General features: G+C 30.4%; 14 protein-coding genes across 14 annotated transcripts; 6 read left to right on the top strand and 8 right to left on the bottom strand.

The window, feature by feature from the left end:
• Positions 1-304: 304 nt before the first annotated feature.
• cand_031000 (zinc C2H2 type domain-containing protein) lies at positions 305-1,117 on the top strand (the record flags this gene model as incomplete). The annotated part of the gene is made up of 3 exons (XM_067213326.1): positions 305-478; positions 541-769; positions 843-1,117. The coding sequence occupies 3 exons, from the start codon at positions 305-307 to the stop codon at positions 1,115-1,117; spliced, it is 678 nt and encodes a 225-aa protein (XP_067067516.1).
• A 1,719-nt stretch (positions 1,118-2,836) lies between these two features.
• cand_031010 (short chain dehydrogenase reductase family protein) lies at positions 2,837-3,940 on the bottom strand (the record flags this gene model as incomplete). Its single annotated transcript, XM_067213327.1, has 1 exon — positions 2,837-3,940. One exon carries the CDS (start codon positions 3,938-3,940, stop codon positions 2,837-2,839), a length of 1,104 nt encoding a protein of 367 aa, XP_067067517.1.
• A 172-nt stretch (positions 3,941-4,112) lies between these two features.
• Positions 4,113-5,552, top strand: cand_031020 (ubiquitin carboxyl-terminal hydrolase family protein; the record flags this gene model as incomplete). Its single annotated transcript, XM_067213328.1, has 1 exon — positions 4,113-5,552. One exon carries the CDS (start codon positions 4,113-4,115, stop codon positions 5,550-5,552), a length of 1,440 nt encoding a protein of 479 aa, XP_067067518.1.
• A 137-nt stretch (positions 5,553-5,689) lies between these two features.
• On the bottom strand, positions 5,690-6,041 carry cand_031030 (40s ribosomal protein S21; the record flags this gene model as incomplete). The annotated part of the gene is made up of 2 exons (XM_067213329.1): positions 5,690-5,932; positions 6,036-6,041. 2 exons carry the CDS (start codon positions 6,039-6,041, stop codon positions 5,690-5,692), a joined length of 249 nt encoding a protein of 82 aa, XP_067067519.1.
• A 404-nt stretch (positions 6,042-6,445) lies between these two features.
• cand_031040 (apurinic endonuclease family protein) lies at positions 6,446-7,486 on the bottom strand (the record flags this gene model as incomplete). The annotated part of the gene is made up of 1 exon (XM_067213330.1): positions 6,446-7,486. The coding sequence occupies one exon, from the start codon at positions 7,484-7,486 to the stop codon at positions 6,446-6,448; it is 1,041 nt and encodes a 346-aa protein (XP_067067520.1).
• Positions 7,487-7,598: 112 nt separating this feature from the next.
• On the top strand, positions 7,599-7,973 carry cand_031050 (TPR repeat-containing protein; the record flags this gene model as incomplete). Its single annotated transcript, XM_067213331.1, has 1 exon — positions 7,599-7,973. The coding sequence occupies one exon, from the start codon at positions 7,599-7,601 to the stop codon at positions 7,971-7,973; it is 375 nt and encodes a 124-aa protein (XP_067067521.1).
• Positions 7,974-9,048: 1,075 nt separating this feature from the next.
• On the bottom strand, positions 9,049-10,956 carry cand_031060 (oxysterol-binding protein; the record flags this gene model as incomplete). Its single annotated transcript, XM_067213332.1, has 1 exon — positions 9,049-10,956. The coding sequence occupies one exon, from the start codon at positions 10,954-10,956 to the stop codon at positions 9,049-9,051; it is 1,908 nt and encodes a 635-aa protein (XP_067067522.1).
• Positions 10,957-12,538: 1,582 nt separating this feature from the next.
• cand_031070 (transitional endoplasmic reticulum ATPase protein) lies at positions 12,539-14,947 on the bottom strand (the record flags this gene model as incomplete). Its single annotated transcript, XM_067213333.1, has 1 exon — positions 12,539-14,947. The coding sequence occupies one exon, from the start codon at positions 14,945-14,947 to the stop codon at positions 12,539-12,541; it is 2,409 nt and encodes an 802-aa protein (XP_067067523.1).
• Positions 14,948-15,211: 264 nt separating this feature from the next.
• cand_031080 (josephin family protein) lies at positions 15,212-16,390 on the top strand (the record flags this gene model as incomplete). Its single annotated transcript, XM_067213334.1, has 1 exon — positions 15,212-16,390. The coding sequence occupies one exon, from the start codon at positions 15,212-15,214 to the stop codon at positions 16,388-16,390; it is 1,179 nt and encodes a 392-aa protein (XP_067067524.1).
• A 199-nt stretch (positions 16,391-16,589) lies between these two features.
• On the top strand, positions 16,590-18,470 carry cand_031090 (RNA recognition family protein; the record flags this gene model as incomplete). Its single annotated transcript, XM_067213335.1, has 1 exon — positions 16,590-18,470. One exon carries the CDS (start codon positions 16,590-16,592, stop codon positions 18,468-18,470), a length of 1,881 nt encoding a protein of 626 aa, XP_067067525.1.
• Positions 18,471-18,760: 290 nt separating this feature from the next.
• Positions 18,761-21,331, bottom strand: cand_031100 (NOC2 family protein; the record flags this gene model as incomplete). Its single annotated transcript, XM_067213336.1, has 1 exon — positions 18,761-21,331. One exon carries the CDS (start codon positions 21,329-21,331, stop codon positions 18,761-18,763), a length of 2,571 nt encoding a protein of 856 aa, XP_067067526.1.
• A 217-nt stretch (positions 21,332-21,548) lies between these two features.
• cand_031110 (zinc carboxypeptidase family protein) lies at positions 21,549-23,786 on the bottom strand (the record flags this gene model as incomplete). The annotated part of the gene is made up of 1 exon (XM_067213337.1): positions 21,549-23,786. The coding sequence occupies one exon, from the start codon at positions 23,784-23,786 to the stop codon at positions 21,549-21,551; it is 2,238 nt and encodes a 745-aa protein (XP_067067527.1).
• A 402-nt stretch (positions 23,787-24,188) lies between these two features.
• Positions 24,189-25,182, bottom strand: cand_031120 (coenzyme Q biosynthesis protein COQ4; the record flags this gene model as incomplete). The annotated part of the gene is made up of 2 exons (XM_067213338.1): positions 24,189-24,671; positions 24,739-25,182. 2 exons carry the CDS (start codon positions 25,180-25,182, stop codon positions 24,189-24,191), a joined length of 927 nt encoding a protein of 308 aa, XP_067067528.1.
• A 253-nt stretch (positions 25,183-25,435) lies between these two features.
• Positions 25,436-26,245, top strand: cand_031130 (uncharacterized protein; the record flags this gene model as incomplete). Its single annotated transcript, XM_067213339.1, has 1 exon — positions 25,436-26,245. One exon carries the CDS (start codon positions 25,436-25,438, stop codon positions 26,243-26,245), a length of 810 nt encoding a protein of 269 aa, XP_067067529.1.
• Between the last annotated feature and the right edge of the window lie 182 nt (positions 26,246-26,427).

Consider the following 26,427-nt stretch of genomic DNA (forward strand, 5'->3'; position numbering starts at 1 on the left):
AGGAAAATTAAACTTGTTTAGTATTATCAGGTGTCGTTATGGGTATACTTAATATGAGATCATCTTAAAAAAAGTTTACAATTTAAATTACAACTATAAACATTAAACCCCATGTATTGTATTCCAAATATATTTATAATGTAGGTATAACTGGTTTTATACTAAGCTACTCAAAAAAAAAAAAACAAATTTCTGTCACACAGCAAAGGTGCAGTAAATTATATGGCGCCTATGCGGGTCAAATATAAACTTATTTTTAGAAGAAAGTACGGAGAATTTTATCTATCTATACTGATTTCTTACAATGGGAAGAAAAAAAAGGAGAGGAATGGAGACCAAACCATTCTGCTATTACTGTAATCGTGAATTTAGTGATGAAAAAGTTCTTATACAACATCAAAAGGCAAAACATTTGAAGTGTCTCCATTGCAACAGGAAACTTGATACTGCAACAGGATTAACTGTTCATATGTTACAGGTAAGCCAAACTAATTTGCTACTCTAAATAATATGTGGATTTGTATTTTCTACTATAATTAGGTCCATAAAGAGACTCTTTCAAAGGTTCCAAACGCTATAGCTGGCCGTGATAATCCTGAATTGGTTATATATGGTATGAATGGTGTTCCTTTGGAACTTATAAGTGAAAAACAAAAAAAGCTTAGTGTAGAGCATGGAATAAGGCAAACAAGGATGGATCATAATCCACATGGTAACAAAACATTGGCACTATTACATAATATAGCTCAAGAATTTATTTCTGAGAACAGTAAGTTGTAACATATTTATTTAATATTCAATATATTATATATAGTATTTATTTATTTTACCAAATACTTTAGATTTGGGAAATATAATAGTTCCTGGAATGTATGGAGGTGCGGGATTTGTTTTAGGAGCAATGCCTGCATTTCCAGGGCAAGCTCCAATTGCAGGTGTTATGCTTCCTTCTGAATTCCCTAAAACAGGTGGTAAATTAGCTGCACATATGATCTATACTGATAATGAGACATCACCAGAAGAAAATAGAGCTGCAAATTTGTTTAACTATATTATAATAAGTAAACATCAACCAATTAATATTACTATTACTTCTAACAGAATAGTATCTGAGTGATAAATTGGAGAACAGATACAATATTTTTATATTTTATTAGATTATAAGGTATTTTTATAGATTTTGCACTTGTTTTTACTAACATATAACGTAGTTGATACTTTTAATATAGTCTTACCCGATTACTTTATATAATCAAAAGTTTGACCCCATAATAATGTGAAAAGTATAACATTTACGATTTTTTTGGAAATATTTTGATTATTAATATATAAATATATATTACTTAGGTTAATACATTATTCCATATAGTTAATATCATAATTCTTTAATAGAACTCTTTATTTAAAATAATTAAAAAATTGAAATTGACCTGAATCAATTTTTTTTTTTTGTAATACTTAGTCGTATACTTTACTTTGATTAGCTATTTTCTTTCAGTATAATAAGTTATATTCACCCAAAGTTATTTAATATTCAAGATTTTCGAGGCTTGTAATAAAATTTGATTTCTTACTAATATATCAAAATTATCTGTTATGTAATGTTAATTGGAAGTGGTTTTGTAAAAGTGTTCGTTAAATTAGTCAAAAGTTTGTATATAGAGCTAATTAAAGTTCTAAATAATGAAATATTCACAACTTTTTTTGGTATTTATCCATTCAATCCATTACTTAGATATGATTTTTAATTAGATACAATGTAAATAGCTGATATTCTCAACTAATTTTAAGTTCAATATATATGACAATATAAAATTCTAAATAAATGTCAAAAGATTCTATTAAAACAGATGTGATCAATATAATAGTATCTTTATTTTATTAAAAAAAAAAAAATACTTATTACATAAAAACTAAAATTAATATCTTATGAATTTTAGTAATATAAAGGAGAACAATTACAATATTATTTTATTACATACTATATTCCTGAAATATAGCTATTTTGAAATAATCGATTTAGTATATTTACAATATATTAATAGGGATAACTTAAATCCAATAGTTTCCTGTATTTCTGTAATTCGAAATATTTATTTATGTTCTTTAATAGCTATTTAAATTAAATACAACTTTTTTACATATTTTAGTAATAATAAAACATCACATTTTACTTAATAAACTATATTAATACTATAAAATATTTGAAACTATTTTCAATAATTATAATGTAAGGTAGTCTGCATTAACTTAGTATGTATATATATATATCAATATATCACAGTATACATTAGAAATGAAATAATTTATTATAGTCAATATTATTAAAATTAGTCAAAATAAAAAAAGATCTGACTAAAGATATACTACTTGGGAATATATATATATTTAATAAATATTAAGCATATGTTTGCAATATATTTAGGAACTTTTCAATTAGTCTCAGGATTCTTGTAGTTTATATAGTTAATAGATTTTCAATAGATTTAATATACAAGATCTTAGTTTTATGAATTATTATTATTTTATGTCTAATAATATTCACATAATAATAGCCTAAAAAAAGTAATCAAGCATTAAATTTCATGTTTAGATTAAAAACGTTCTTAAACAAGTACTATTATTTTTAGCTTTTAATAATTTAATATTAGCTTTAGTAATTTTATATTAATTTATAAATTCATATTAAAATAACAATTTGAAATGATTCTTGAGCAATAATTATACAAAATATTTGAGTCAAACAGGGGTTGAATCAAATTACACTTTGAGATTATAAAATTTCAAAAAGATCTGAAAGGATTATGAATAATATAAATATAAAATAATGGTAAATTTAAATATTAGTCATAGATAATTTTTGGATCTCCCATGTTTGTTTTGTAAAACTTTTGGCCATAAAACTCATCATTAATGAACTGAAACTTGGTGAATAGTAAGTTAAATACATAAAAATAAGTTCAGGTGGTTTAGCTATCCAGGCTTCTTCAATTCTATTACTTACAGCTCTGATAATCAATTCAGAGCATCTAATAGATTTCAACCCTTTTTGTTTTTTATATTCCAAATTTATAGACTTTCCAGAGATATAAATTGCACGTTTATCAATATCTGTTTGAATATAGCCTGGAAATAGATTTGTAATAACTATATTTGGTTTATCATAAATACTTAAATTTTCATTATTGTTTTCCTTTAAATATAATTTAGAATATTCTTGCCAATTTAAACTAGATAATTCATATTTCAATGAGTCAAAATACCCTAAACAAGCTCGTTTACTTGCTCCATAAGCGCATCGACCAGGAAGAGCTACATAACCTTGGATACTATTAGTATTTACTAAATGACCTGATTTTTGGGGTATAAAACATTTGAGCAGCACCTTTTTTGCCAATTTCATACATCCAAGTCCATTAACACTCAATATCTTGTAATCACTCTCAAAATCTTCAAGTATACTTTTTTGACGTAAACCTGCATTGTTAAATAGGATATCTATTTTACCCTTCCAGTTCTTTGCATATGTCACTTTATTGTCAATTTGAGTTAAATCACTTAAATCCATTAGTAATATTTGTATATTTTCCTCAGAAAATTGGTATTCAGTGATTAAATGGTTCTTCAAAGATTTTAAAGGTTCAATATTACGAGCAGATAAGATAAGATATATTTCTTTCTTATAAGTTAGAGATATTCTAGCTAGATCTAATACAATTGCCTTACCAATTCCAGAAGATGGACCTGTAATCCATATAACTTTGTCAAAAAAGTATTCCGGGTTTGTTTGACATTTTATACATCCCAACACAAAGTCAGAATCTTTAGAGATCAAAGATACTATAAGGGACCATATTATCGGTATAATAGCCAAAAATAAAGAAAATAAAGCACTAATGAAATAAGTTATCCCAAAAAGCACTTGTGTAAGGTTTATCATCTTATTTAAAATCAGATTTAAAAACTTATTTAGATAGTTTTAAAAGCCCTTTCTAAAGGAGATTCTACAGCTGTTGTGCATCTTTAAGCGCTAGTTATAGCGCGCTAAAAACAAAGATGGTATATTCTCTGAGTAAAATTGTGCAATAGCATCTACACATATATCTGGGAAAATGAGAGATTCCATTAAAGTTGTTATAAAGTGGAATTCATCAATATTCAATGATATTGAACTTTCATTAGTTGATTCTGTTGAAGTATTTAAGCACCAGTTATGGACTTTGACTGGTGTTCCTCCTGAACGACAAAAATTAATGTCACCATGTGGCCTGTTGAAAGACAATTCCAATCTTTCAAAGTTAGGATTAAAAGATGGAGCCAAGATAATGTTGGTGGGAACATCTGAAGGCAATGAGTTGCGTGCTCCAACTGATAAAACTGTTTTCTTTGAAGATCTTACAGTAGAAGAGAGAGCCAAAATTTTACATCAGGAACAAATAATGCCATTACCTGTAGGGTTAGCAAATCTTGGAAACACTTGTTATTTGAATTCCATAATTCATATGTTGAGAAGTGTCCCGAATTTTTTGGAACAATTAAAAAATAGCAACTTTCTACAGTATTCAAGTACAGATACCCAAAGATTTCTTGACACACTAAGGTCTCTAATGATTGAAATGGATGGAAGTTCAGAAAGTGTTATACCAACTCGTTTTATAGACTTGTTTCGTAGACAGTTTCCTCAATTTAGCACACGATCAGGACCCTTGGGAGTTTACCAGCAACAGGATGCTGAGGAAGTTTTGGGATGTTTAATTACTCTATTAAACAACGAACTTACGAGTAAAGATTCTAATGGACTGACTTTTAAGGATTTATTTAGGTTCAGCATTGTGAGTAGGTTAAAGAATGTTGAAATAGAGTCTGAAGGAGAAATAAAAAATGAAGATCATTATAAACTTGTGTGTCACATGGGAACTCAGCTAAGTCCTGTCGATCATTTGGCTCAGGGCATTCGAGTATCCATGGATGAAACAATTGAAAAATTCTCAGCTTCACTTGGATCTAATTCTATTTATCACAAATTATCGGAGATTAATTCACTTCCTCACTATTTAATTGTTCACCTAGTTCGTTTTGAATGGAAGAAATCCAGTGAAATTGCTAGGACAGAAGCAACTAGAGCTAAAGTTTGTCGTAAAATTCAATTTTCTCAAATTCTAGATCTTTTTGAATTCTGTAGTCCTGAACTTAAACAATCTCTTAAGGTAAGTCGTGATATATTCGATAGTAGGGGAGAAACATTACAAAGGGAAATAGCTGAATCCAATACTAACGCAAATATTGCTGAATATCCAACTGGTTTTTATGAATTAGAATGTATTGTAACTCATCAAGGGCGTACAGCAGATAGTGGACACTATGTTGCTTGGAGATATTGTCATGATGATCCAGAATATCTAATAAAATTTGATGATGACAAAGTAACCAAAGTAAAAGTAAAAGATACAGATCTTTCAGGTGGAAGATCTGACTACCATATTGCAGTACTACTACTATACAAAAGGAAGACAATAAAGGCTTCAAAAGAGGAGATTAGCTCTTCGAATTAGTTACTTTGCAATAGTTCTAAACATAGTATGAAATTATTTGATTGCATACAGAAATACAGTTAATTCAAAATACTAGTATTTTAAAGAATTCATCTAAATACCTAGATGTTGTCAAAATCTTAAGAAGTCCTATTTAGCTATCTTGAGAAACTTAAAAGTTGTTTTTCATGAAACAAACGGTTTAAACATCCATCACTTTCTCCACGTTGTCGCACTGCTCCAGAAATAGCGAAACTCATTACTTGACCTGTAGCTACACCTTCATCATCAACAACAGCAACATCAATCTGTACAGCACCATGTTCTTTTGCTGCAATTAGACGCTTTGTTGCTGAACATTTGCGTGGGATATATAAGTCAACGACCTTACCCTCAATATTCTACATAAGCCACGAAAGGGACATTAGTAACTCAAATAAAACAAAATTTGACTTAGCTACAAACTATTGTAGGTACTAAAATTTCATCTGAGAGTAAACATACCTGCATAATCGTATCGAAAAGAAAAGAAAATTAAGTAACTTTTCTTCCTTAAGAGAAATACCGGCAAAGAGCTGCGAGACGGACAGTTACTTTTCTTATAATATCGTCTCGTCTCAAATACCACATACGCGCTACAGTCGCAACAAACTGAATTAGGTACTTTACATGAGCTAGTTCAGAATACAGTTTTTAGATTGTAAATAATAGTGGACATATACTTAGTGAAAATATTAACACATTAAATATATAATAATTTACTAGGATAATAACGTGACCTATTAATATACTTATTATCTTTTTTAAGGATTTTGGCATAAACAAACCAAAGTATATTACCTACAATAATTTTAAAATATAGCTCTTCCAAACTTAGTTTCTGCACTCCAAATCTCTTTTATTAATTATATTATCTACTTAGAAATTTCTACAAGGTCATATAGCATTGATATTTCTTTCTTGTATATCTTCTCATCATTATTAACATCAGGTGTTTCCAATATTAAGGGAATATTATTAAACCTATGATCATTCATTATGAATTCAAAGCACTCCATGCCAATATTCCCCAGACCAAGATTTTCGTGTCTATCAATACCACTTCCGAGTTGACCTTTAGAATCATTCAAATGCATTGCACAAAGATATTCCATTCCAATGGTTTCCTCAAAATCTTTCATTACAGAATCAAAGCTATCTTTAGTGCGTACATCATAGCCTGCAGCAAAAAGATGACAGGTATCTAAACAAACACCAACTCGTTTCTTGTCTTTAACTAATTCAATTATGTCTGATAGTTCCTTAAATTTATATCCTACGCATTTAGGTTCTGCACAATTTTCTAAGACTGTTATTACAAAGTCAGTTCTGCTATGAGCTTCATTAATGCAATCAGAAATATATTTAATACTTTCTTTTTTTGAGCACTTTCCAACAGTAGATCCAGGGTGAAAGTTGTACATTCTAATACCAAGAGATTCACATCTTTGCAATTCATCTACAAACGCTGAAAACATTCTCGATCGTTTTTCTTCATCTGGATTTCCTAAATTAATCAAGTATGATCCATGAGGTAAACAAAATTTTCTATAGTCAATATTGTAAATTTTACAATTCTCCCTAAACTTGTCTATAGTGCTTTTTTGTAAAGGGGGGGCACTCCAAGATCGAGATGACTTTAAAAATAGAGCAAGTGATTGACCAGCAATTTTCACCATATTCTCTATACTTTTATCAGCCCCCCCTGCAGCACTTACGTGTGCTCCAACATATTTTAGACATCTTGAAGCTAAATTACGGTGGGCTTCTATTGAATGATCTGTGTCAGTATTAGTCTCTTGGCATCTAGTTTTCTTTACAGTTGCCTTTCCCTCATTATTAGAAGTAAATATATCAGTTATTAATAACTGGTTTTCTGGTCCTCGCTTTATATTTTTGGGGGAACACTTAGTCATCTTAGTTATAGATTGTCTAGTTGGTAAAAAGCTCTAATTTCCAGTATCTTTTAAAAAAGAAAACCAATACGCGCTTGATGCACATTCCTTTAATTTATTGGATTTGAAGAAGATGTTCAAGATTCAGCTGTTACAGAAAAGTTTTAAAAATTACCATCATGTCATTAAAAATATAAGGCAGACATTTTCAATCAATATATTACATAAGTATTACCAAGCCCCTAATATTCAACGACAAAAACTCAGGCATCGTTGTTGTAACACAGGTCTGAAAGAGCTAGACATTATATTTAAGAATTTCTCTGATGATTACCTGGACAAACTTTCATATGTTCAACTAAAAGAGTTTGATCTATTACTACAAAATGAAACTTTAGATCTCTATGATTGGTTAACAGGCAAGCGTTCTACACCTTCTGAGATTAAGAATCTTACAACTTGGAATTTGTTAACTTACAAAATAAATAATAATTCTATTATATCTTAATTTCAACAAACCAGAACATCTTCCAAATAATATTAATTAGGCATTTATTAGATCTGAAGATATTTAAAAGGAGACTTTAATACACAGCTGACTAAATTTCACTTTTGTGCAGGAGAGTAGAAAAGGAACAAATAAGCATTGTAAGTTAAGATACAAACTACTGAGTCAATCATTAGTCTTTTTATATAAGATTTAGTTTCAAAATTGAATAAATATAACGTTTTAAAAACCAAAGTGCTGTATTCCATAAAGTTCCATAAATAGCAAACCATCTCAACTTGTATGGGGTAAAAAAGAACTTCCTTGTTAAGAAAATATAACAATTCAAGTCAATTTGAGTAGGGAAACTTAGTAGTTTAGAAGATAAATCAGAGTTCTGCCTAGGAAAACAAAAGGTTGTGAAATAAACAAAGTATAGTAGATATGATATCTTAAAATAATTTTGAAGATAAAAATGCTTATTATATTAATATATATTAAACAATTACATTCCATAGTCCCAAATGATTTTAAAATCCAATTAGCTTTCAGTAGAACAGAAATATGTCTGAGATTTGAATAAACCTAAGGTCTTTTTTTTTTGGAAGAGTTTATTCCTTGCTATTTGTATAATCAATAATGACCATTGCTAAGTTAATACTTAAGAAATAGTAAGGATTATTTTAAATGACAATTAGAAGTATAATTCCAACACAACTAATATACTGTAGTATTTTGATGACTAAAACTTGGAAACCCCAAATAATATCAGTTATTTACTGTTCCATTAAATATTTGAAATGTATATCTCAATTTGTAGGAATTTAGTCATTAATAAAATATTTATCTCAGAAAATAGTATGAAATAGAATAATTTAAAGATTGGTATTAAGAATTTCATGATATATTTTATGATCTAATAGTGGAAATTACTTAGGAAATACTTCATTTTAATTATAATAAACTCCTTAATTCTCCAATTAATGACATTAATCACTCTTTACCTTCTATAATTTGTAAGTTTCAATTCACATCTTTGTAAAATTTAAGACCTGTATGTATTTTCTATTTGTTTTTTTTTCTTTTTTTTTTTTTGTTAATTACCTAAATGAAAAATGTCAACTTCTTCAATAGCTCGGAAGCTGCTATTTTCTTTTATATCCCAATATTCTCCTACAAAATTCCACTCAAATTCCATAAGATCCCCTGATAAAGATGAAGATATCCTACTAGATTGATTTTCAAATTTACTTTTTGTTAGAAGTTTACCCCTAGTAAACCACTGAGGTTTTGCAGAATTACCTGTTCGTTCTCGTTTTCGTTGCTCATCTTCAAGCTTAGATTTTATAAGTTGAGCTCCATCAATATCACCATTCTCATATAAGCGTTGATCTGGTCTAAATCGGCTATCTGTTCGTGGGATATTAGCTCCACAATTCGGGTCGTAATCTGGTGTGATTTCATTGAGCTCTAGTGCCATATATGTAAAGTAATAATTGGCAGAATTTCTACTTCCATTAGGTTGAGGATTGCATTTCCAAACTATCTTTGATAAAACCGAAGGGATAGTTGTTGATGTTAAGGATGCCCTTTTTATCAATGAACGACTTTCAGATTTTGCATTACTACTTCGTGTTCTATCTAAATTCTCAGGGTGAGTCTTTAAATTTGTAAGCTTTATTTCCGAGTCTGTTAATCCATCTATAGCATAAATACAATGATTCTCTTCATTGTATACAAATCCAGCAACAATATTTCGCCTCTTATTTGTTGTATCAGTATTTCTAGACCATAAATAAATTCCACTAGTATCCGTCATAAAAGATACCTTGCCTATGCAAGTATTTTGATCACACTCAACAACAATATCACCAACCCATTCTAACCAAGTACTTCCAAATATTATATTATGAGCAATACATTTTGGTCTTCTCCACTGGTAAGTCTCAATTCCATCGCATGTTTTTAAAGATAGGTGGATTGGACCTTGAGGTTGAATAGTCAAGCTATTTGGCCCAAATGACATCTCAGACCAGACAGTTCCCCAATATTTCCAATCTTTATTGTTGGATTCTGCATGATAGGCTGCAATTGGTGGATGATGAACTACTTGCTCAGCAATATATCGGAAACCTCTGTGAGTTAACTCATATGTTTCACCTAATATAGGATTAAAAGGCTTTGATAAACGTTGAAATGATGATGAAAAGGCAGTAGATGCAAACACAGTGACATATGCCATTCTTTCAGTACAACTTTTACTCTTGCTAGCTATCTCCAACAAATAATGATATTCTAAATCTTCAGCTAGACGTTGAATAAATGATAGGGGTTCATTTAAACAAATAGGCATTGAAATACGGGATAGATCTTTACCAAATACTTGTCGCATCATAGAAAGAAGTGAAAATCTTGCAGTGCTCTTTGGCACTGGTAGAAACTTGCGTCTTTCTATAGCTTGTTTAGGATATTCTGGAGCTACTCCACACTTCTTATCATTATCCTTTACACTTCCTTTCTCTTTTTCATTTAGTCCATCAGTACTTTTAGATTCATATTCAGTCACTTTTTTATTTGTTAAGTTTTTAAAATCTCTTTCAAGATCTATTTCATTTCCAAAAGTGCTTATAAAGCTATCCTCACTAGATAGTTTATTACAAGGTGTGGATGGCATGGATTCTATGCAATTTGGGCTGCTATTTCCACTATTTATATCTCCCTTTACTAAATGTAAAGGAATCTTTGAACAAACTGACCTAGCAGTTAATAACACAGATTTGGAGCTTCTTGGGATATCTCTATACAATATATTCTGTTCTAAATCAGAACAATTTCTATTTATTTGAGATTCCTCTATTAAAGGTGTTGTTCCTTGTAGAAATCTATATAAGATTTGATCTTCAGTATCAGTGGAGATCTTGAAATCTTCACAATTTACTAAAACCTTTTTAGATTTTAAATCCTTTTTCTGTTTAAATAAAATTTTCCTGCGTATTAAATTCATAGGCAGGATATTTTTTCAGATTGTCACTCCAGGGATTAATAGTAGTAAAATTCAGTCACACGTTGCTAGTGCACACTCATCAAAATAAAAGTTTCTCGATTGAACTTCTTTCTAATCTTAAACTTTGAAATTCTAGTTATTATATCTCAAAGGTGTGAAAGTATAATAAATTCATACAATCTTTAAAGTTTAAAGTTATTTATGACCCAACCTGTAGAAATTTGTAAGAGCGGGTTGTAATATGATGCCACGTAGAAATTTAGTTTTAGAATTTATCCTGAAAAATTCTATTTTATTACTCTAAATATTTTATTAAATACAATCACTACTGAATTAAAAAAAGTTACTTGTGAATTCTATAAAGGGAGTTCTTTTTTTTCTCTCTTTAGAAATCTAATTATTTTTAAGGTGAAAAATGGTGGATTATTATTGTTCCCCTAATCCTTAAATACTTTAGACCCCAAATTATATTCTCATTTATCTTTAGATACTGGGTATACCCAATAAGATTCTATTTTATAAATTGGAGAGAAATTTTAAAAGATCTGAGTTAATGTTTGGGGTATAGAGATTCCCTGTTAACTTGCATAAGTATTTATAAATGACTAAAGCGGGTGAAATATGCGCTATTAGAGTGGATAAGCTTAGTGTGAATTTACTGATTGCAGATTTCACTAGTTACAAATAATATTCCTTATACTTCAAACAAAATCTGGTAATAAGCCATGTAACTATAATTCTAGTTATTAGATAGCTATAAAAGAACTTGAATGTATTTATAATAAAGTAAATTAGTGACTATACAGAGGTTTCCTTAAAGTGTAGATAACTTAGAAACATCAAACTTACAAAATAAGACAAAAGTTAGGACTCCATAAATTCGACTAATATTGTGCAAACAAATTACTTACATCTTTTAGGAATATGTCAATATCCAATATTTCACTAATATTGATGATCTTGTGCAATAGAATGAAGTAGCAGGCTATGTAGATTATTTTTGAGATCACCTGTTTACTAAATATATAGAGAATTTAAGAACTTAAAATTCCATATTTAATTAGCTATACTCATTTAATCAATCAGAGAAAGCCCAAAATATACTAGAATATCAGCAGTTCAATTGACCTTGATGTAAGCTAGCCGACCATTTCACCATGTTTCTTAAGATCATCAATATCTTTCTTAAATCAACGAATTTTTTAATAATCTTTGTAATTAAACTACTACTTAAGAAAATCCAAAATATCTTCACTTCCAAAAAGAAAAAGTCAACAATCTTAAATATTTCACATAGTTTCTTAGCAAATTTTCTATTATATGTGGTACCCCAAAAGTCAAGATTATTATTGATTTAAGTTAAAATTAGGAATAAATAAATACAAGAGATAAAGACAGAAAATAATTGATGATTAATATGATGGAATTCTAAAAATAAAAATAAAACATTATATCTTGGAAATAAGAGGATCTTATGTACTTTTTGGATAACTAATATTTACTTCTGATTATATCCTTTAACACTTCACAAGTTTCGTTTCCTGTGCACTTTATTTGATCTCAGTTTACATTAAATATGTATTTATGAATATAGATCGTTATCATCATCAATTGGTACTGAGAATTGCGTGTGAGTACTATCAGGCCAATCAACAGTGACACCTTCTCCTCCAGACTGGGTAACATAAACAGGATCAAATTTCATCCTAAATTGATCATACTTCGCAAGATCAGCAATGCTTACAGATCTCCTAGCACCAGCAAACGCTTCTTCAAAATGTTTCCTGCCAATTTCATATACAAACTCTTCATCCTCAACTGCCATAGCATCTTCACCGGCAGACTTTCTAAGTTCTTCTGCAGAAATTGCGTCTCTAATAGCTGCCTTTGCGGCTCTCTGACACAGCTCAGCTAAATCTGCACCTGAAAAACCTTCTGTCTTCTGAGCAAGGAATGATATTGGTACATTTTTCGATATTGGAGACTTTCGTAAAATTGCCTGTAATACAGATATCCTAGCTGGTAAGTCTGGTAGTGGAATATATATCAATTGATCTAATCTTCCAGGGCGTAGCAAAGCTTCATCCAAGATCTCAGGTCTATTAGTAGCACCAATAAAGAACAAATTTTTTTTAACACCTACACCATCAATTTCTGTTAAGAGCTGATTCATAACTCTATCTCCAGCTCCTCCTGCATCTCCAATACTATTTCCTCTCTGGGTACCAATACTATCAAGTTCATCAAAGAACAAGACACATGGAGCAGCCGCACGAGCTTTATCAAAAACCTCACGTACATTTGCCTCACTCTCACCAAACCATAATGTTAATAATTCAGGACCTTTAACAGATATAAAATTTGCAGAACATTCCGATGCTACTGCCTTAGCTAACAGTGTTTTACCACAACCAGGAGGACCATAAAATAAAACCCCACGAGAAGGACTCATTCCAAACTTTTCAAACTTCTCAGGATGTTCAATTGGATACAATATCATTTCTTGCAAATTTCTCTTAACATCCTCTAAACCACCAATATCATCCCATTTTACATTTGGAACTTCCACAACAGTTTCACGTAATGATGAAGGATTGCATACACCTAAGGCTGTATTAAAATGATCTTGGCTAACAGCCATTGAATCCAAAATAGTTGCATCGATATTATCATCTTCCATATCAATGATATCCATTTTCTCACGAATACAACATAAAGCAGCTTCTGTACAGAGTTGAGCTAAATCAGCACCAACAAATCCGTGAGTATTAGCTGCAATATCATCTAATTTTACATCTTTGGCCAACTTCATATTCCTCGTATGGATTCGGATAATTTCCAAACGTCCATTGTCATCAGGGACTCCAATATCAATCTCACGATCAAAACGACCAAAACGACGTAAGGCTGCATCAATTGAATTGGGACGATTTGTAGCTGCTATGACAACTACTTGACCTCTTCCCTTCAAACCATCCATCAAGGTCAATAATTGTGACACTACACGCCTTTCAACCTCACCATGGGTCTTCTCACGTTTTGGAGCAATAGAATCTATCTCATCTATAAAGATTATAGCTGGAGAATTTTTCTCTGCCTCCTCAAAAGCTCTCCTAAGATTTCCTTCAGCCTCACCAGCCATTTTAGACATTACTTCAGGACCATTAATAAGGAAGAAAAAGGCCCCTGTCTCATTTGCTACAGCTCTTGCAATAAGAGTCTTCCCAGATCCTGGAGGACCATACAATAAAACCCCACGAGGAGGTTTAACACCCAAAGTCTTAAATAATCCTGGATGACGTAGAGGCAATTCAATCATCTCACGGATTTGAGCCATCTGCTTTCTACAACCTCCAATGTCATCATAACCAATATCATCCAAACGCTCTTCATCTTCACGTTTAATTGGATCCCCCTCACAATGAATAACAGTGTCAGGAGCTACAATGCAATAATCTTCTGGATCCACACCAACAACTTTAAATTCTAAAGCTCTGAATCCACTTCTAACTAGAAACACATCTCCTTTCTTAACAGGACGATAAGCCTCTAAAAAATAGGGCTTCAAGTATGCATCGAAAAGATTTCCTGTAATACCCTCCAAACAATCATCAAAAGGTAAAACATGGATTCTCTTACCATAAGGAACATCCCCACATTCCAATACAGATATTGTGTCACCTAGTCGAACTCTCAAATTCTTCCTAACAACTTTATTCATGCGGATCTTTCCTTCATCTAAATCAGGATCTACTAACACAATGCAGATCGTATCTCTACGCTTTTTACCTCTTAAAAGTACTGTATCACCTCTGAATAGTTTCAATTGTTCCATTTTCTGTGGACTTAGACATACCACTGAATTGTCATCATTTATTGCATCATCTACAACCAACCTATTTGGTGCACGCCTCTTCTCAACTATCTCGGATTTTACAGTAGGTATAGATTCTTCTTTTAATTGATTATGACTCTCTTCTTCAATATTCATATTTAAGATCAATTTCCAAAATCTTCTTTTTCACGCTTCTCCCTGACTAACTTCTACTTTATATTCGTGGGGTTACTTCAATTTAAGCCCACAAAGATATTTAGCGCCCATATTGGCGGCTATTCTCCTGAGTATCTTAAAAATATAATTACTTAAGTTTAATTTTCCAATAATATTATCCTGGGTATTCCCGAGACTTCAAAAGAAATTAAATAATAACATTATCAATTAGCATGTGGAGTTTTGAAAATTGACAACTGAAATATGGATGAGGCAGCTAAAAGTAACTTTCCAGTGATAGTTTATTGGGAAAAACAAGGCATGGATAGAATGTGTGCTTTACATTGTATTAATAGTCTGTTACAAGGTCCCTTCGTAGATGAAATGTTTCTTTCAAACATTGCTCATGAAATTGATGAACTAGAAAGTAAATTACTAAAGTCTAGAAGTTACTATGCTTCTGAGAATGTGGCGGATGATGGTTTCTTCTCGATCATGGTACTTCAAGAATGTTTGCAACGTTTTGGTTACATATGTCTACCAGCAGCTAATCCTGAAGTCCAATATGATGTAATATGCCCTTCTCTATCTTGTGGTTATATTATTAATACTTCTGAACACTGGTTCTGTGTAAGATCTGTAGGAGGTATTTGGTTTAATTTGGATAGTCTTAAAGCAGCTCCAATTAAGATGGAATATAATTCAGTTACTCAGTTTTTACAAAATTGTGTATTTTCTGGGAAGAGTGTATTTGTAGTTAAAAGTAAGTCAAATCAAAATAGCTTCTTAAAGGAACCAGATCCCTTTATCAGACCAATTGCTGACAAAACAAAGCAATTTTACCTTTCACAACAAGAAATTGAATTACTACATAAAAATAAAGTTGCTGAGAATGATAGAAATTTAAATTTAGCACAAGATCAGTCTTTAGATTCAAGAAGTTTTCTTTATAATACTCCTAATCAAATTACTAAGCACAATTGGCCAACATCTGGAGGTAATACTCTATCTTCCGATATAAATTTTGAATCTACTCAACTTTCACAATATACCAATGAAGATGACGATCTTAAAAAGGCTCTACTTCAATCATCAATTGACTTTGCAGCATCAATATCACTTCCTCAAGAACCAGACTTAGTGCATTCAGATATATTTCAAATTAGGGTCAAACTTAAGGATGGTTCCTCTGTATCTCGCAGATTTCTCCCTGATCAGAGCATACATATTCTCTTTTTGTGGCTTGATAAGGAGTTAGCTTTGAAAGGTCAACTTCCACAAACACAATACTCACTTATTTGTAAATATCCATCTATAAAGATCACTAGATTACAAGGTGAATATATAGAAGTTTATAGATCTGAGTCTCAGATTACTGAAACTATTGCAGATTTTAGTGAAACAGGCCTTGATCCAACAAGTGTTTTATTATTATGCAACTAAGTTGACTTTTTTCTTTTATTTGAGGTTCCACTGTCAAGTTATTGAATTATATATAAAAGATCTTTTTATGGCGGAGCCCGCCCAATATAACGAGACTGTTAGGTCCATAGGCAGAAATATTATTTTTCTTCTATGTTGTTTGTTATAAATTGAATGGAATTGTTCTATGTTTATGTCTTGTTGTGTATAACTGCATCGAATGGATTGTGAATGGAAATATCTGAAAGCATCGTTTAAATTTGAACAACTGCTCATAATAAATTGTGAATTGTGGTGTGTACAGCAGCCTCCTAATAAACTGTCTCAAAGTTCTTTAAATAATACCTTGTATCCTATATCCCGAAGGGATTCTTTTGATGAAGTACGTATATCAATGGAAGATGGGAAGAATTTACAATTTATAATTCATGTCTCCTGGGTATCTATTGATGTTTGTTCTCTTTCAATTTTAAATGAAAATGGATTTTCAGCTATTTTAGAGACAAAATCTCTATCTCCAAATTATCTCTTATATTGTAAACCTTGGATTGAATCTGACAATATGGATGGGAAACTGAATGATTTACCAATATTTAATCTTAGTCAAATTCATATTTTACTTGGATCTCTATTGTACTGTTGTAATTATCTGGATGAATGTTGCTGCTCAGAAATGGATAAGAGAATAAATGTAACACTTATTGGGTGGAATATTCTAAAAATCCAGAAATTACTTGGTATAGATGATTTTGATCGAATGTATCCCAATATGAAGTATTGTCCTAATAGCCTAAGATCAAAGCTTATTGGTGCTATCGATATGGATAAATTTATCAAAATTAATTTCTATAATTTTTATCCTAAAAATTTAGATACTGATTTGGAGATATTCCCGAAAATTTGCCGTGTAGCAGTAAATTTGGGAATAATAAGGGATACTACTTTATTCAATGATGATTCTGGATCACTTAAAACAAGCAGACTTTGCTGCAGATTAATTGCAAAGATTGTCTTACTACTTATAAAGGAACCTTATAATGTTAATTTTTCTTTACAAAATACATTAGATTTAACTAGAGTAGATTGCAATTTGGCAAATCATGTATCTGCTATATCTAATATTATAACACGACCCGTTATTCGCCTTAGAGGCTTGCCTTGGAAGACAAATATAGGAGATATTGCACTTTTCTTAAGTCCAGTTTGTAATGTACCTTTTAAGAATATAATTATGTCATATGGTAGTGATAATAGAATGTCAGGAGAAGCTTATGTAGTGCTATCTTCTAAGGATGATATGAAGGTATGCATTTCACAATTACATGGAAATAGGATGGGAAAACGTTGGATTGAAGTATTACCATCATCTTATGGAGATTTCTTGGAGTGCAAGAAGAGTAATGAAATTTTTCAAAAGTTATCTGATAAAATTCGCTTTTTATCTAATCCACTGTTAGATCAGGATTCTGAATATGTAAATAGACCTGTACTACGCCTTAGAGGACTTCCCTGGTCTACAACGGAATTTGAAATTGTACAATTTTTCGAAACTGCAGGTGTTAGGAATATTTCAGTAGATAATGTTTTTCTAGGGTACACCACAAATTCACGACCTTCTGGGGAAGCCTGTGTAGTTTTACCTGAATGGTGTAACCTCAACGAGGTACAGAGAGTTCTCAATAGACGAGTAATAGGAAAGCGATATATAGAAGTCTTTATCTCTTCTTATCAGGAGGTCTATTCTTTTAAAAAATCAGCTATGTCTCTTAATAAAGGTAAATTTCGACACATTCAACGAAACTTTGATACTTTAAGGGTAAAGGGTTTACATTTCTGTAATACTGAGGCTGATTTTGTATCTTTTTTTGGTGGTTGTCAAGTCACCGCAATTGTTCCTATTACATCTGGAATATCTAATACAAAGCAATTTGGTCAATTCTATATAAAATTTGCAACTCATCAAGATGCATATAAAGCTCTTCAAAGCAAGAATTTTGTTCTTATTGAAGATCAGTATGTTGAATTATTTCCTGCTAAAGAAGAAGAATTTAGAAATGCAGTTAGTTCTATTTGCAGCCAACGCTTAAATAAGACATACTGAATTTTGATTTCAATACTTTTGGATTGTAAAAATTGGCACTATGGTCACCTTAATTTGTTATATTGGATATTCATTTTCTACTATTAATAAAGTGCACTCTTATTCCTGTCATCATATTAAATTATCTAGGTATTTCGAGATTTAGTATTATTGTATATGGTTTTTTCAAATACCTAAGCAATGGAGAACCTACTTTTAAAATTCCTAAGTACAAATTAACAATAGTTCTTACTTTTTTTTGTGAATATTAAATGGAGATTTTTAAAGAATTTTTTAGCTATGTCTATGTGCTAATTCTCATCTGAGCTAAAATATAAATACTCTACTGTGTCAGCGCATTGGAAATTTGTTTTTAAGACAGATATTGGGTAATTGTTATCTAAACTGAATTGATTACATTCACCTTTAAACTTTGAAGTGGAAATTGGTTGATCATCTTTTATTACAGGATAGTTGTCTCCTCCAATAAATGATGGGGAGAGTTTCAAAAATTGACTTTGAACTACACTTGTATCTTGAATGAACATTGATTTTTTATTGAAATTTAGTGTTGTGTTTATAGGTACTACACAATTTTGTGTTTGGGAGGTAATAGTCTCAAGAGATTTATCAATAGAACCTCTTATTTTTTGCTTTAGCTTCTTGAGTTGCCTTGGTCCCATATATTTTAAATCTTGGACTGATTTGCCGACTTTGTTTAATTCGGCTAACAGAGTCTTCATCTCTATATCCTCATTTCCAATAGTAATTGGAAGTGACTTAGTCTTAGTTGTAAATATTTCAATTCTCTTAATAATAGATAGTGCTCTTTGACTAGATAAAGTCTCAAAATGTCTAATGAGAGGATTGTCTCTATACTCAAAAACTTCGAAACTAAGTGAGCTGGAATCCAAGAATTGTTTACTAGATGCATTTGAATAGTAATTAATATCTGTATTTAAAGATAATTGTATACGCTTACTACGAATTACTTCACAAGTCTCTTCAGTTACTAAAACAAGCTGTTTTGCATTCTTTAAAGATTCTTCACTCCAATGTCTACTTTGATTCTTAATTAATTTCCTTAAGTTACTCAAAATTAGGAATGAAAACTCAGGGAAGGCTGGGTTAAGAGCTACTGTAGTTAAATGGTATGTTAATATGTAGATCCAATATTCTTGAACCTCATGAATGACTTGTTCATATTTCTGTTGGTTAGAAGATATTTTGAACTCGAATTCTACACAATATGGTTTATTGGATGTTCTTAAAGCTGAAGAACTAGGTTTACTTTTTCTAGTTTGCTTTGATATATCCTTTTTAAATGTAGAGCGTGTTTGAATTGAACTTTTAGCTAGAACTTGGTGTAGCTCAAATAAAGTATTGAATAAAGGAATAAAGGTTTTAGAATTCTTTGAAAGTTCAACAAGTCCCATACAGCAGTGTAAACAAAATGGTAGAAATGTAATTGACATTGTTTTAATTTTAATTGCTGCGGTAAGTAATGTTGTTAAGGGATATACTAAAGGATTTAAGTCTGTAATTTGCCCAATTGCTTTTATCCAAATTTTTGAATAGAAGATAAACTTCCAGTTGTAAACACTAGGAATAGCTTCTTCTACTAGTTTTCTCTTTGGCTTCTTCTCTAGTTTCTTCATGCGAGATAACTTTAAAAATAAAATTCTTATCGAAAGACCTAAATGTCTTATGCTAGAATAGGCAAAACGATAGACTTGATTAACTTCTGAATTGCATAAAAGAAGAACGAAATCTTCTATTGCTTGATTAACAGCCTTGAAATTTTTCCAAGACACCCCTCTAAGTGTCGTAATTCCTATAACTCTATATAATGACATAAGAAATTGTTCATGTCTTGCAATAGCAATGGTTTGAGCTTCTTTTTCTTCATATATTCGAAAACCTCTTCTGTACTGTTTAAACTCAAATTCCGAAAATTGAGGATTCTGGAGTAAATAATTAATCGACTTTAGCACAGTGAAACTCTCTGATCTTAATACCAAGTGTTTATTCATAGTCCAAATACGTGATAGAATATTTGCAAAGTTTAGAGTTTGACTTTTGTTGGGTAAGAGCCATCTTAACAAGTTGAATTTGGATAGTTCATGTAATATTTTTGACATCAAATCAATATTAATTTCAGGATTTACACACTGTTTCAAAATTAGGGAATATGTATCTTGCCAAAATATGCGATTTAAACCTTCAACACGTCTCCACCTAGCAAGTTTATGTACTGCTATATTTTGTAATTCATTATTAAAATGAATTTCAGAAGTTTTTACAGTTTTAGACGCATGATATAAAAGTAAATCAGCTATATTTGATATAATTACTTCAATAATCTCTACCATCAATTCAGGATCTTCTATCTGAAAGTTACTTGTTACCTGTTTAGATTCTAACTTAAATTTCTCTTGTATTTCATTGGTTTGTACTGCATCTTCTAACCTTCTTTTTTTTGATTTAAATTTCTTTTCTGAAGGAAGTTCTCCTTTAGTCTTGTTAACTTCATTATTACTTAAATTATTTTCACTTTCCCATTCTTCATATTTCGTTATAGTATTCAAGTTAGCTACAGATCTAAAACATGAAATCAGCACTGAAAAACCATGAAATGATTTTCTTGATAGAGTATCTGCTTTAATAATCTCAAACCTATCTTTTGAAAGTATTATTGTTCTATTATTTTCATTTAAATCCTTATCTATATCATGTTCTTCATCCTGCTCTTCCTCAAAAGTAGGATTAAGTAACTCTTTATGGTTTTCCTCCAAATATTTGTGAAACTCAGGATCTAATTCCTTTAACTGTTCTAACTCACAAAGATGTTTGTCAAAATCATCAATTATCTCTTTATCCATTGACTAAAATTAAAATATTCAGTTGTAGAAGAGTCAGATAGAGACACAACAACGCGCCATAATAGGTGCAAGTGATTCTAAACAACGGTGCGTATAACTCTTAAATTAGTTTAGTGGAAATTAGAAAAAAAGCACTGAAAGTTAGTTTCTATGATATATCTAAATATTTGTATTTGGGATATGATAATTATTTATCGTAATTTTTAACTTCTGTTGGTCAATTTTCAATACCTGTAGGCTCTAAGACTATTTTTAAGTTGTCACATTTCATAGGAGTATGGAAGTTATCTACCTCATTTACCATAGTTAACTCCATAATAGTTTTTGATTTAGCCTCAACAGAAGATTTTCCAATATTTGGATTAATATCCAAGATTATATCATTATTAGACTTTGGACATGATTTTCTAATCATTTGAATAGTTAAACTAAGGAGACTAGCTCCTAGTGATAAGATTAGCAAATATATATAATATATATAAGAATGACTATCTATAGCTTTCTCAAAAGTAATTGTTTCAACTGGAGTAGTTATCACTTCTGGTTCTGTAGTCTGTAACAGTTGGGGATTTATTGTTGCTATTTGTAGAATACTTTTGCAAAGTTTATTTGAATTTGGTACTAGTGCCATTTTTGATACAAAGTTATCTGAAATTCCATTATAAATAGCTGCAAAACCACAATGACAAATAGGTTCACTATTTATTGAGTATTGATTCACTAAAATACAAGCTTTAAGATATGAATTTTTAGTTATATCAAAGGAAGATTTTATATCCACTAATACTTCAAAACTTACATTAGAACGACTTCCTACAGATGGAGAGTAACTAAAAATATTATTCCTTAGTGATTTTAATATATTAACTTGAGGAGTAATTGATAATTGAGTTATATGAACATTTTTATTATTACATAAGGGTTTATATGTATTTAAAACATTTCTATATCTAAACCCAGCTATGTAATTACCAAGTGTCACTTGACCAGGTAAATATTCATTGTCTACTAAACAGTTTGATGTTATAATATTCCATGCAACAAACATTTCACAGGTTTCATTATCAAAACAACCAGAGCTAAGGCCACTATTAAAAATATTAAGTTTTAAAATACCCTGTGTATTATTAAAATCCCCACTTTCTATGAGTTTCAAAGAAGAATTTAAACTATATTCTGTAGAAGCTTTAAAAGCAACAGCAAATAACTGGGGATAATATCTTTGAGCTATGGGGATAATTTGATTTAATGGAGGATAAAAACCGAATTCCTCAGGGCCTATCTCAGGAGATAAAGAAATAACATTTTCAATTCCAAGTAAGTAGTCATCAGCTTCTCCTGATGCTTCATACATAATATATGGATTATTTGGAGCTGAAGAAAAACAATATCTAGATATATCTTCAAGGTTTTTTGACATATTTAAAAAAAGTGAAACAGAGTATTTTTTATAATTTAAAGATTCCAATTTTTGTCTATCCATAGCATTTATTACCCTGAAAATGCAACTTGGAGATGTAAGAAGTATTTCATAACGTAATTCATTGTAAATGTCTGAAAAATTTTTAGCCATAGGCATATCTTTGCAACAATTCCATGGAATTGTCCACACGTCACCATATGTATGAAGATTAATAGCTGTTTTGAAAGTTTTAAATTTTCTAATTAAATTCCTAATAGCCCTAGTTTCTGGTTCTGAGAAAGGATAGGGTCCTGAGTACTCTTGTGGATCACATTCAGAAACTACATTTTTGAACATAAAGTCATAATTTCTATTTATATCTACACCTTTATACAATGGATTATATGAATTACAAGTATTTCTTTGATTCTTCCTTATACCATAAGCTTTTGTCCTTTCTATTGCAACATAGCCATCAGGATTTACAAATGGAATATACCAAATTATTGTTGAGGATAATAAAGCTAATGAAGTTAAATCTTTTAATTTCACAGCTTCTTCTAATAGTCTTCCTATAAAGTAAATGCCAGTAACCAAACTCTCTGGTTCTCTAGAATGGTGCATTGAAGTAACTAAAACTGAAGGGATATTATTTGGTATATCAGTTGAATTAAATATACCTATGATAAATGCGTCAATATTACGACCTTCAACAGAAATTCCTATAGATCTTCTACGTATATAGTTATTTCCAAATTTATTCTGGAGGTTATTCAAAATATCTAAGGCTTCCGAAAAAGTAGGGAAACCTTTTAAAGATCCTTTATGTAAAGGGTCTAACCATGTTTTCCAGGTCTTCTGTTTCTCATTTACTAAGTCATCTTCAGCTTTAAGAAAATTATAATCACTAATTATTGGAGAATAGCTAATATCATGAAAAAGGGAACGAACTCCATCGCGTTCTAAGCGTCCAAAAACAGATATCCTAGGATTTTTAAGTAAAGTACTATATATTATAGCTAGTATTGTATATTTAACACCAATTATGAACATTTTATAATATACGTGCTCATTTTCAAGTTTTTTATTTTCTAAGTTAATTGAGTATAAAAAGGAGTACTCCAAACTTTTTAAAATACAATAAAAATTGATGCTTGTAAATATTGTGTGGCTTAATGCAATTAGCGCCATAATATATGTACTCTGAGACAATCTACTAAAGACCTCGGAACATAGTAAAGCGCATTTTGCACCTTCTGTTCCCTTCTATATCTTTCCTTTTTTATAGATATAACCACAGAATATTGCCTAAATATTAAGTAAATGTAATGTTGACCAATATTATGACATATAATTAAAACATTATATATCATTTACCTTAGTAAACTAAAAGATATCTATTACCAATTAAAAAAAAAGAAAAAGAAAAATTTAGCTATTGAAATCTAAAATATATTAATAATAAGGATGAGGTCTTATTCGTGTATATTTACTTAGATTAGGAGGAGGAGGCTTAATTCCCATATAATCTTGAAATTCACTTAATGGTTTATCAAACCAATTCTCTACAATCACTGTATAAATGTTGCGTTTCATACACTTTTCAGCTTTGTATGCCCATGGTAATAGCTCTTTTATAGTAGTTCTAACTGGATACAGATATTCCTTTTGATCTGGGTATAATGTATGCTCATAATTATCACAATCTGGATGAAATTGGATTGGATCTGAAGGATCTATAGATTTTATCGGACTTTTACTATTATTCAAAATAGGATCTATAGGTCTTATACGAAGAATTGGAGTAATTATAAGTCCAAATATAGAACCAAATAAGGACATTGGCATCCCTGAATGCATCATTTCTATACATTTAAGGGCAACTTCTGCTTCTACAGTAACATTTAACTCAAATGCTACATGGAGAATATCATGCATCTAAAATATGTTGTTATTATCTTTAATTAAATCTCTTTAAGTATTAATATTTGAAAAAAAAACATACCTGACGATGCCTATACATTACATAAGCTAAGTCTTCATCATCCACATACCTTACTGGGGGTCTATCTAATTTAAAATTATATATATCAAGAAATTCAACAAGCTTTCTTCCTAAAGAATCCTTAGGTAACATTCTTAACTTAGATTTACTGTATGTTGTACTATCTATTAAAAGGCGATTTTTTAGTATTTTCGATCCTTCTGGATCATCTGCCATTAACTGGTGTAGCCTAATCAGAGATCGTTTCCCAGTTATTTCAGTTATACAGGCAACTGAATTTGAATCTGCAGGTCTTCTAATACCATTAAGTGTTGATCTTATTAACAATAGAGTCTTTTCTAAACCTGTAGTAGGAATATGATTTCTTATAAATAAATCATAAAAAGTGTCTTTAGAACTTCTTGAAAAAGGCACCTTTACAAGCCTAGACAAAGATATACACATTTAATATTACTAATTTATATTTATTTACTACTTTTTAAAGCATTCACATCTGAACTTTATAAGCCTATAAAAATTATTAAAATCTAAGAAATTCTACTTTGGTATTATAGGTGAGACATAAAACTAAATACATGTAGAGCCCGCCATTTGTGTGTGGTAAAATACTTAATAGTATTAACGAAAAGAAAATAGAAAATATTAAATTAAATTGTCTTTTTTTTTCTATCTTTATTAAATATCAATAGTTTTATAAATGAGGAGGGATATTCAACAATTAGATCCAAAGAGCTTAATGGCAAGTTTGCAGGAACTCTCACAGCAGTATCACAGAAATATAGCAGAAATGAATACTATACTTGCTGAAGCAAAAGAAAAGTATCGGGAGTCTCTAAATTTAAATAATATTAGAATACAAGAAGCTCAGGATAATATGTCTAAAGAAAGTCAACAATTACAAAGTGAATTTGACGAGATTACAAAGATGTATGAGAAAACTCTTCCAGAATATAATCAAGAAAAGATACAGATCCAGTCTAAATATTTTAAAGACAAAGCAATGTTTGATAAAGATTTTCAGATAATTGCTAATGATATTGCAACGCAAATTTCTGATATTAATGTAAAACTGATGATAGCTCAAACAGATAAACAAACTGAGAGATTAAATGAATTATCATCTTTAAGGGTAGAACTTGAAAAGGAATTATCTGAAAAAAATTCAGATTACCAAGCAAATTTAGCTAGGATTGATACTATATATAAAGAAAATTTAAGTGAAATAAATAAAAAAATTAGTGATTTGACATCTTTTGTTAATACTAAGACTGAAGAACTAAATACTAAACGAGAGTCTATTGCTCAAAATTATTATAATAATGTAGAAACATATACAAAAGAAAATAATAATGCTGGGGAGCAATACAATTTAGTTTGTACAAATGTATCTCACAATATAAGATTAAGAACACAGCAGTATGAAAGAGCAGCCGAGAATATTAGAGGCGCTATAGAAGGGGCTATTTGCATGCAAAGGCGCCAAGTTGTACATTCTCCCTATGCATAATTTGACTATCTCTTGGAAATTAAAAAAAATTTCTGATGGGGGGTAAAGTCGTTAGTCTGTACCTAATCTGAAAAATAGAGATACTTTTGGCTAACATAATTTTGTAAATATTTCTTTTTTAATTTTTTTACGAGAGATCTTCAGTATTCCTAATAATATTACTTATGTAAATGTGCTATTCC

Source organism: Cryptosporidium andersoni (genome assembly GCF_001865355.1).
Source record: "Cryptosporidium andersoni isolate 30847 chromosome Unknown contig_15, whole genome shotgun sequence".
In the NCBI taxonomy this organism is placed as follows: Eukaryota; Apicomplexa; class Conoidasida; order Eucoccidiorida; family Cryptosporidiidae; genus Cryptosporidium; species Cryptosporidium andersoni.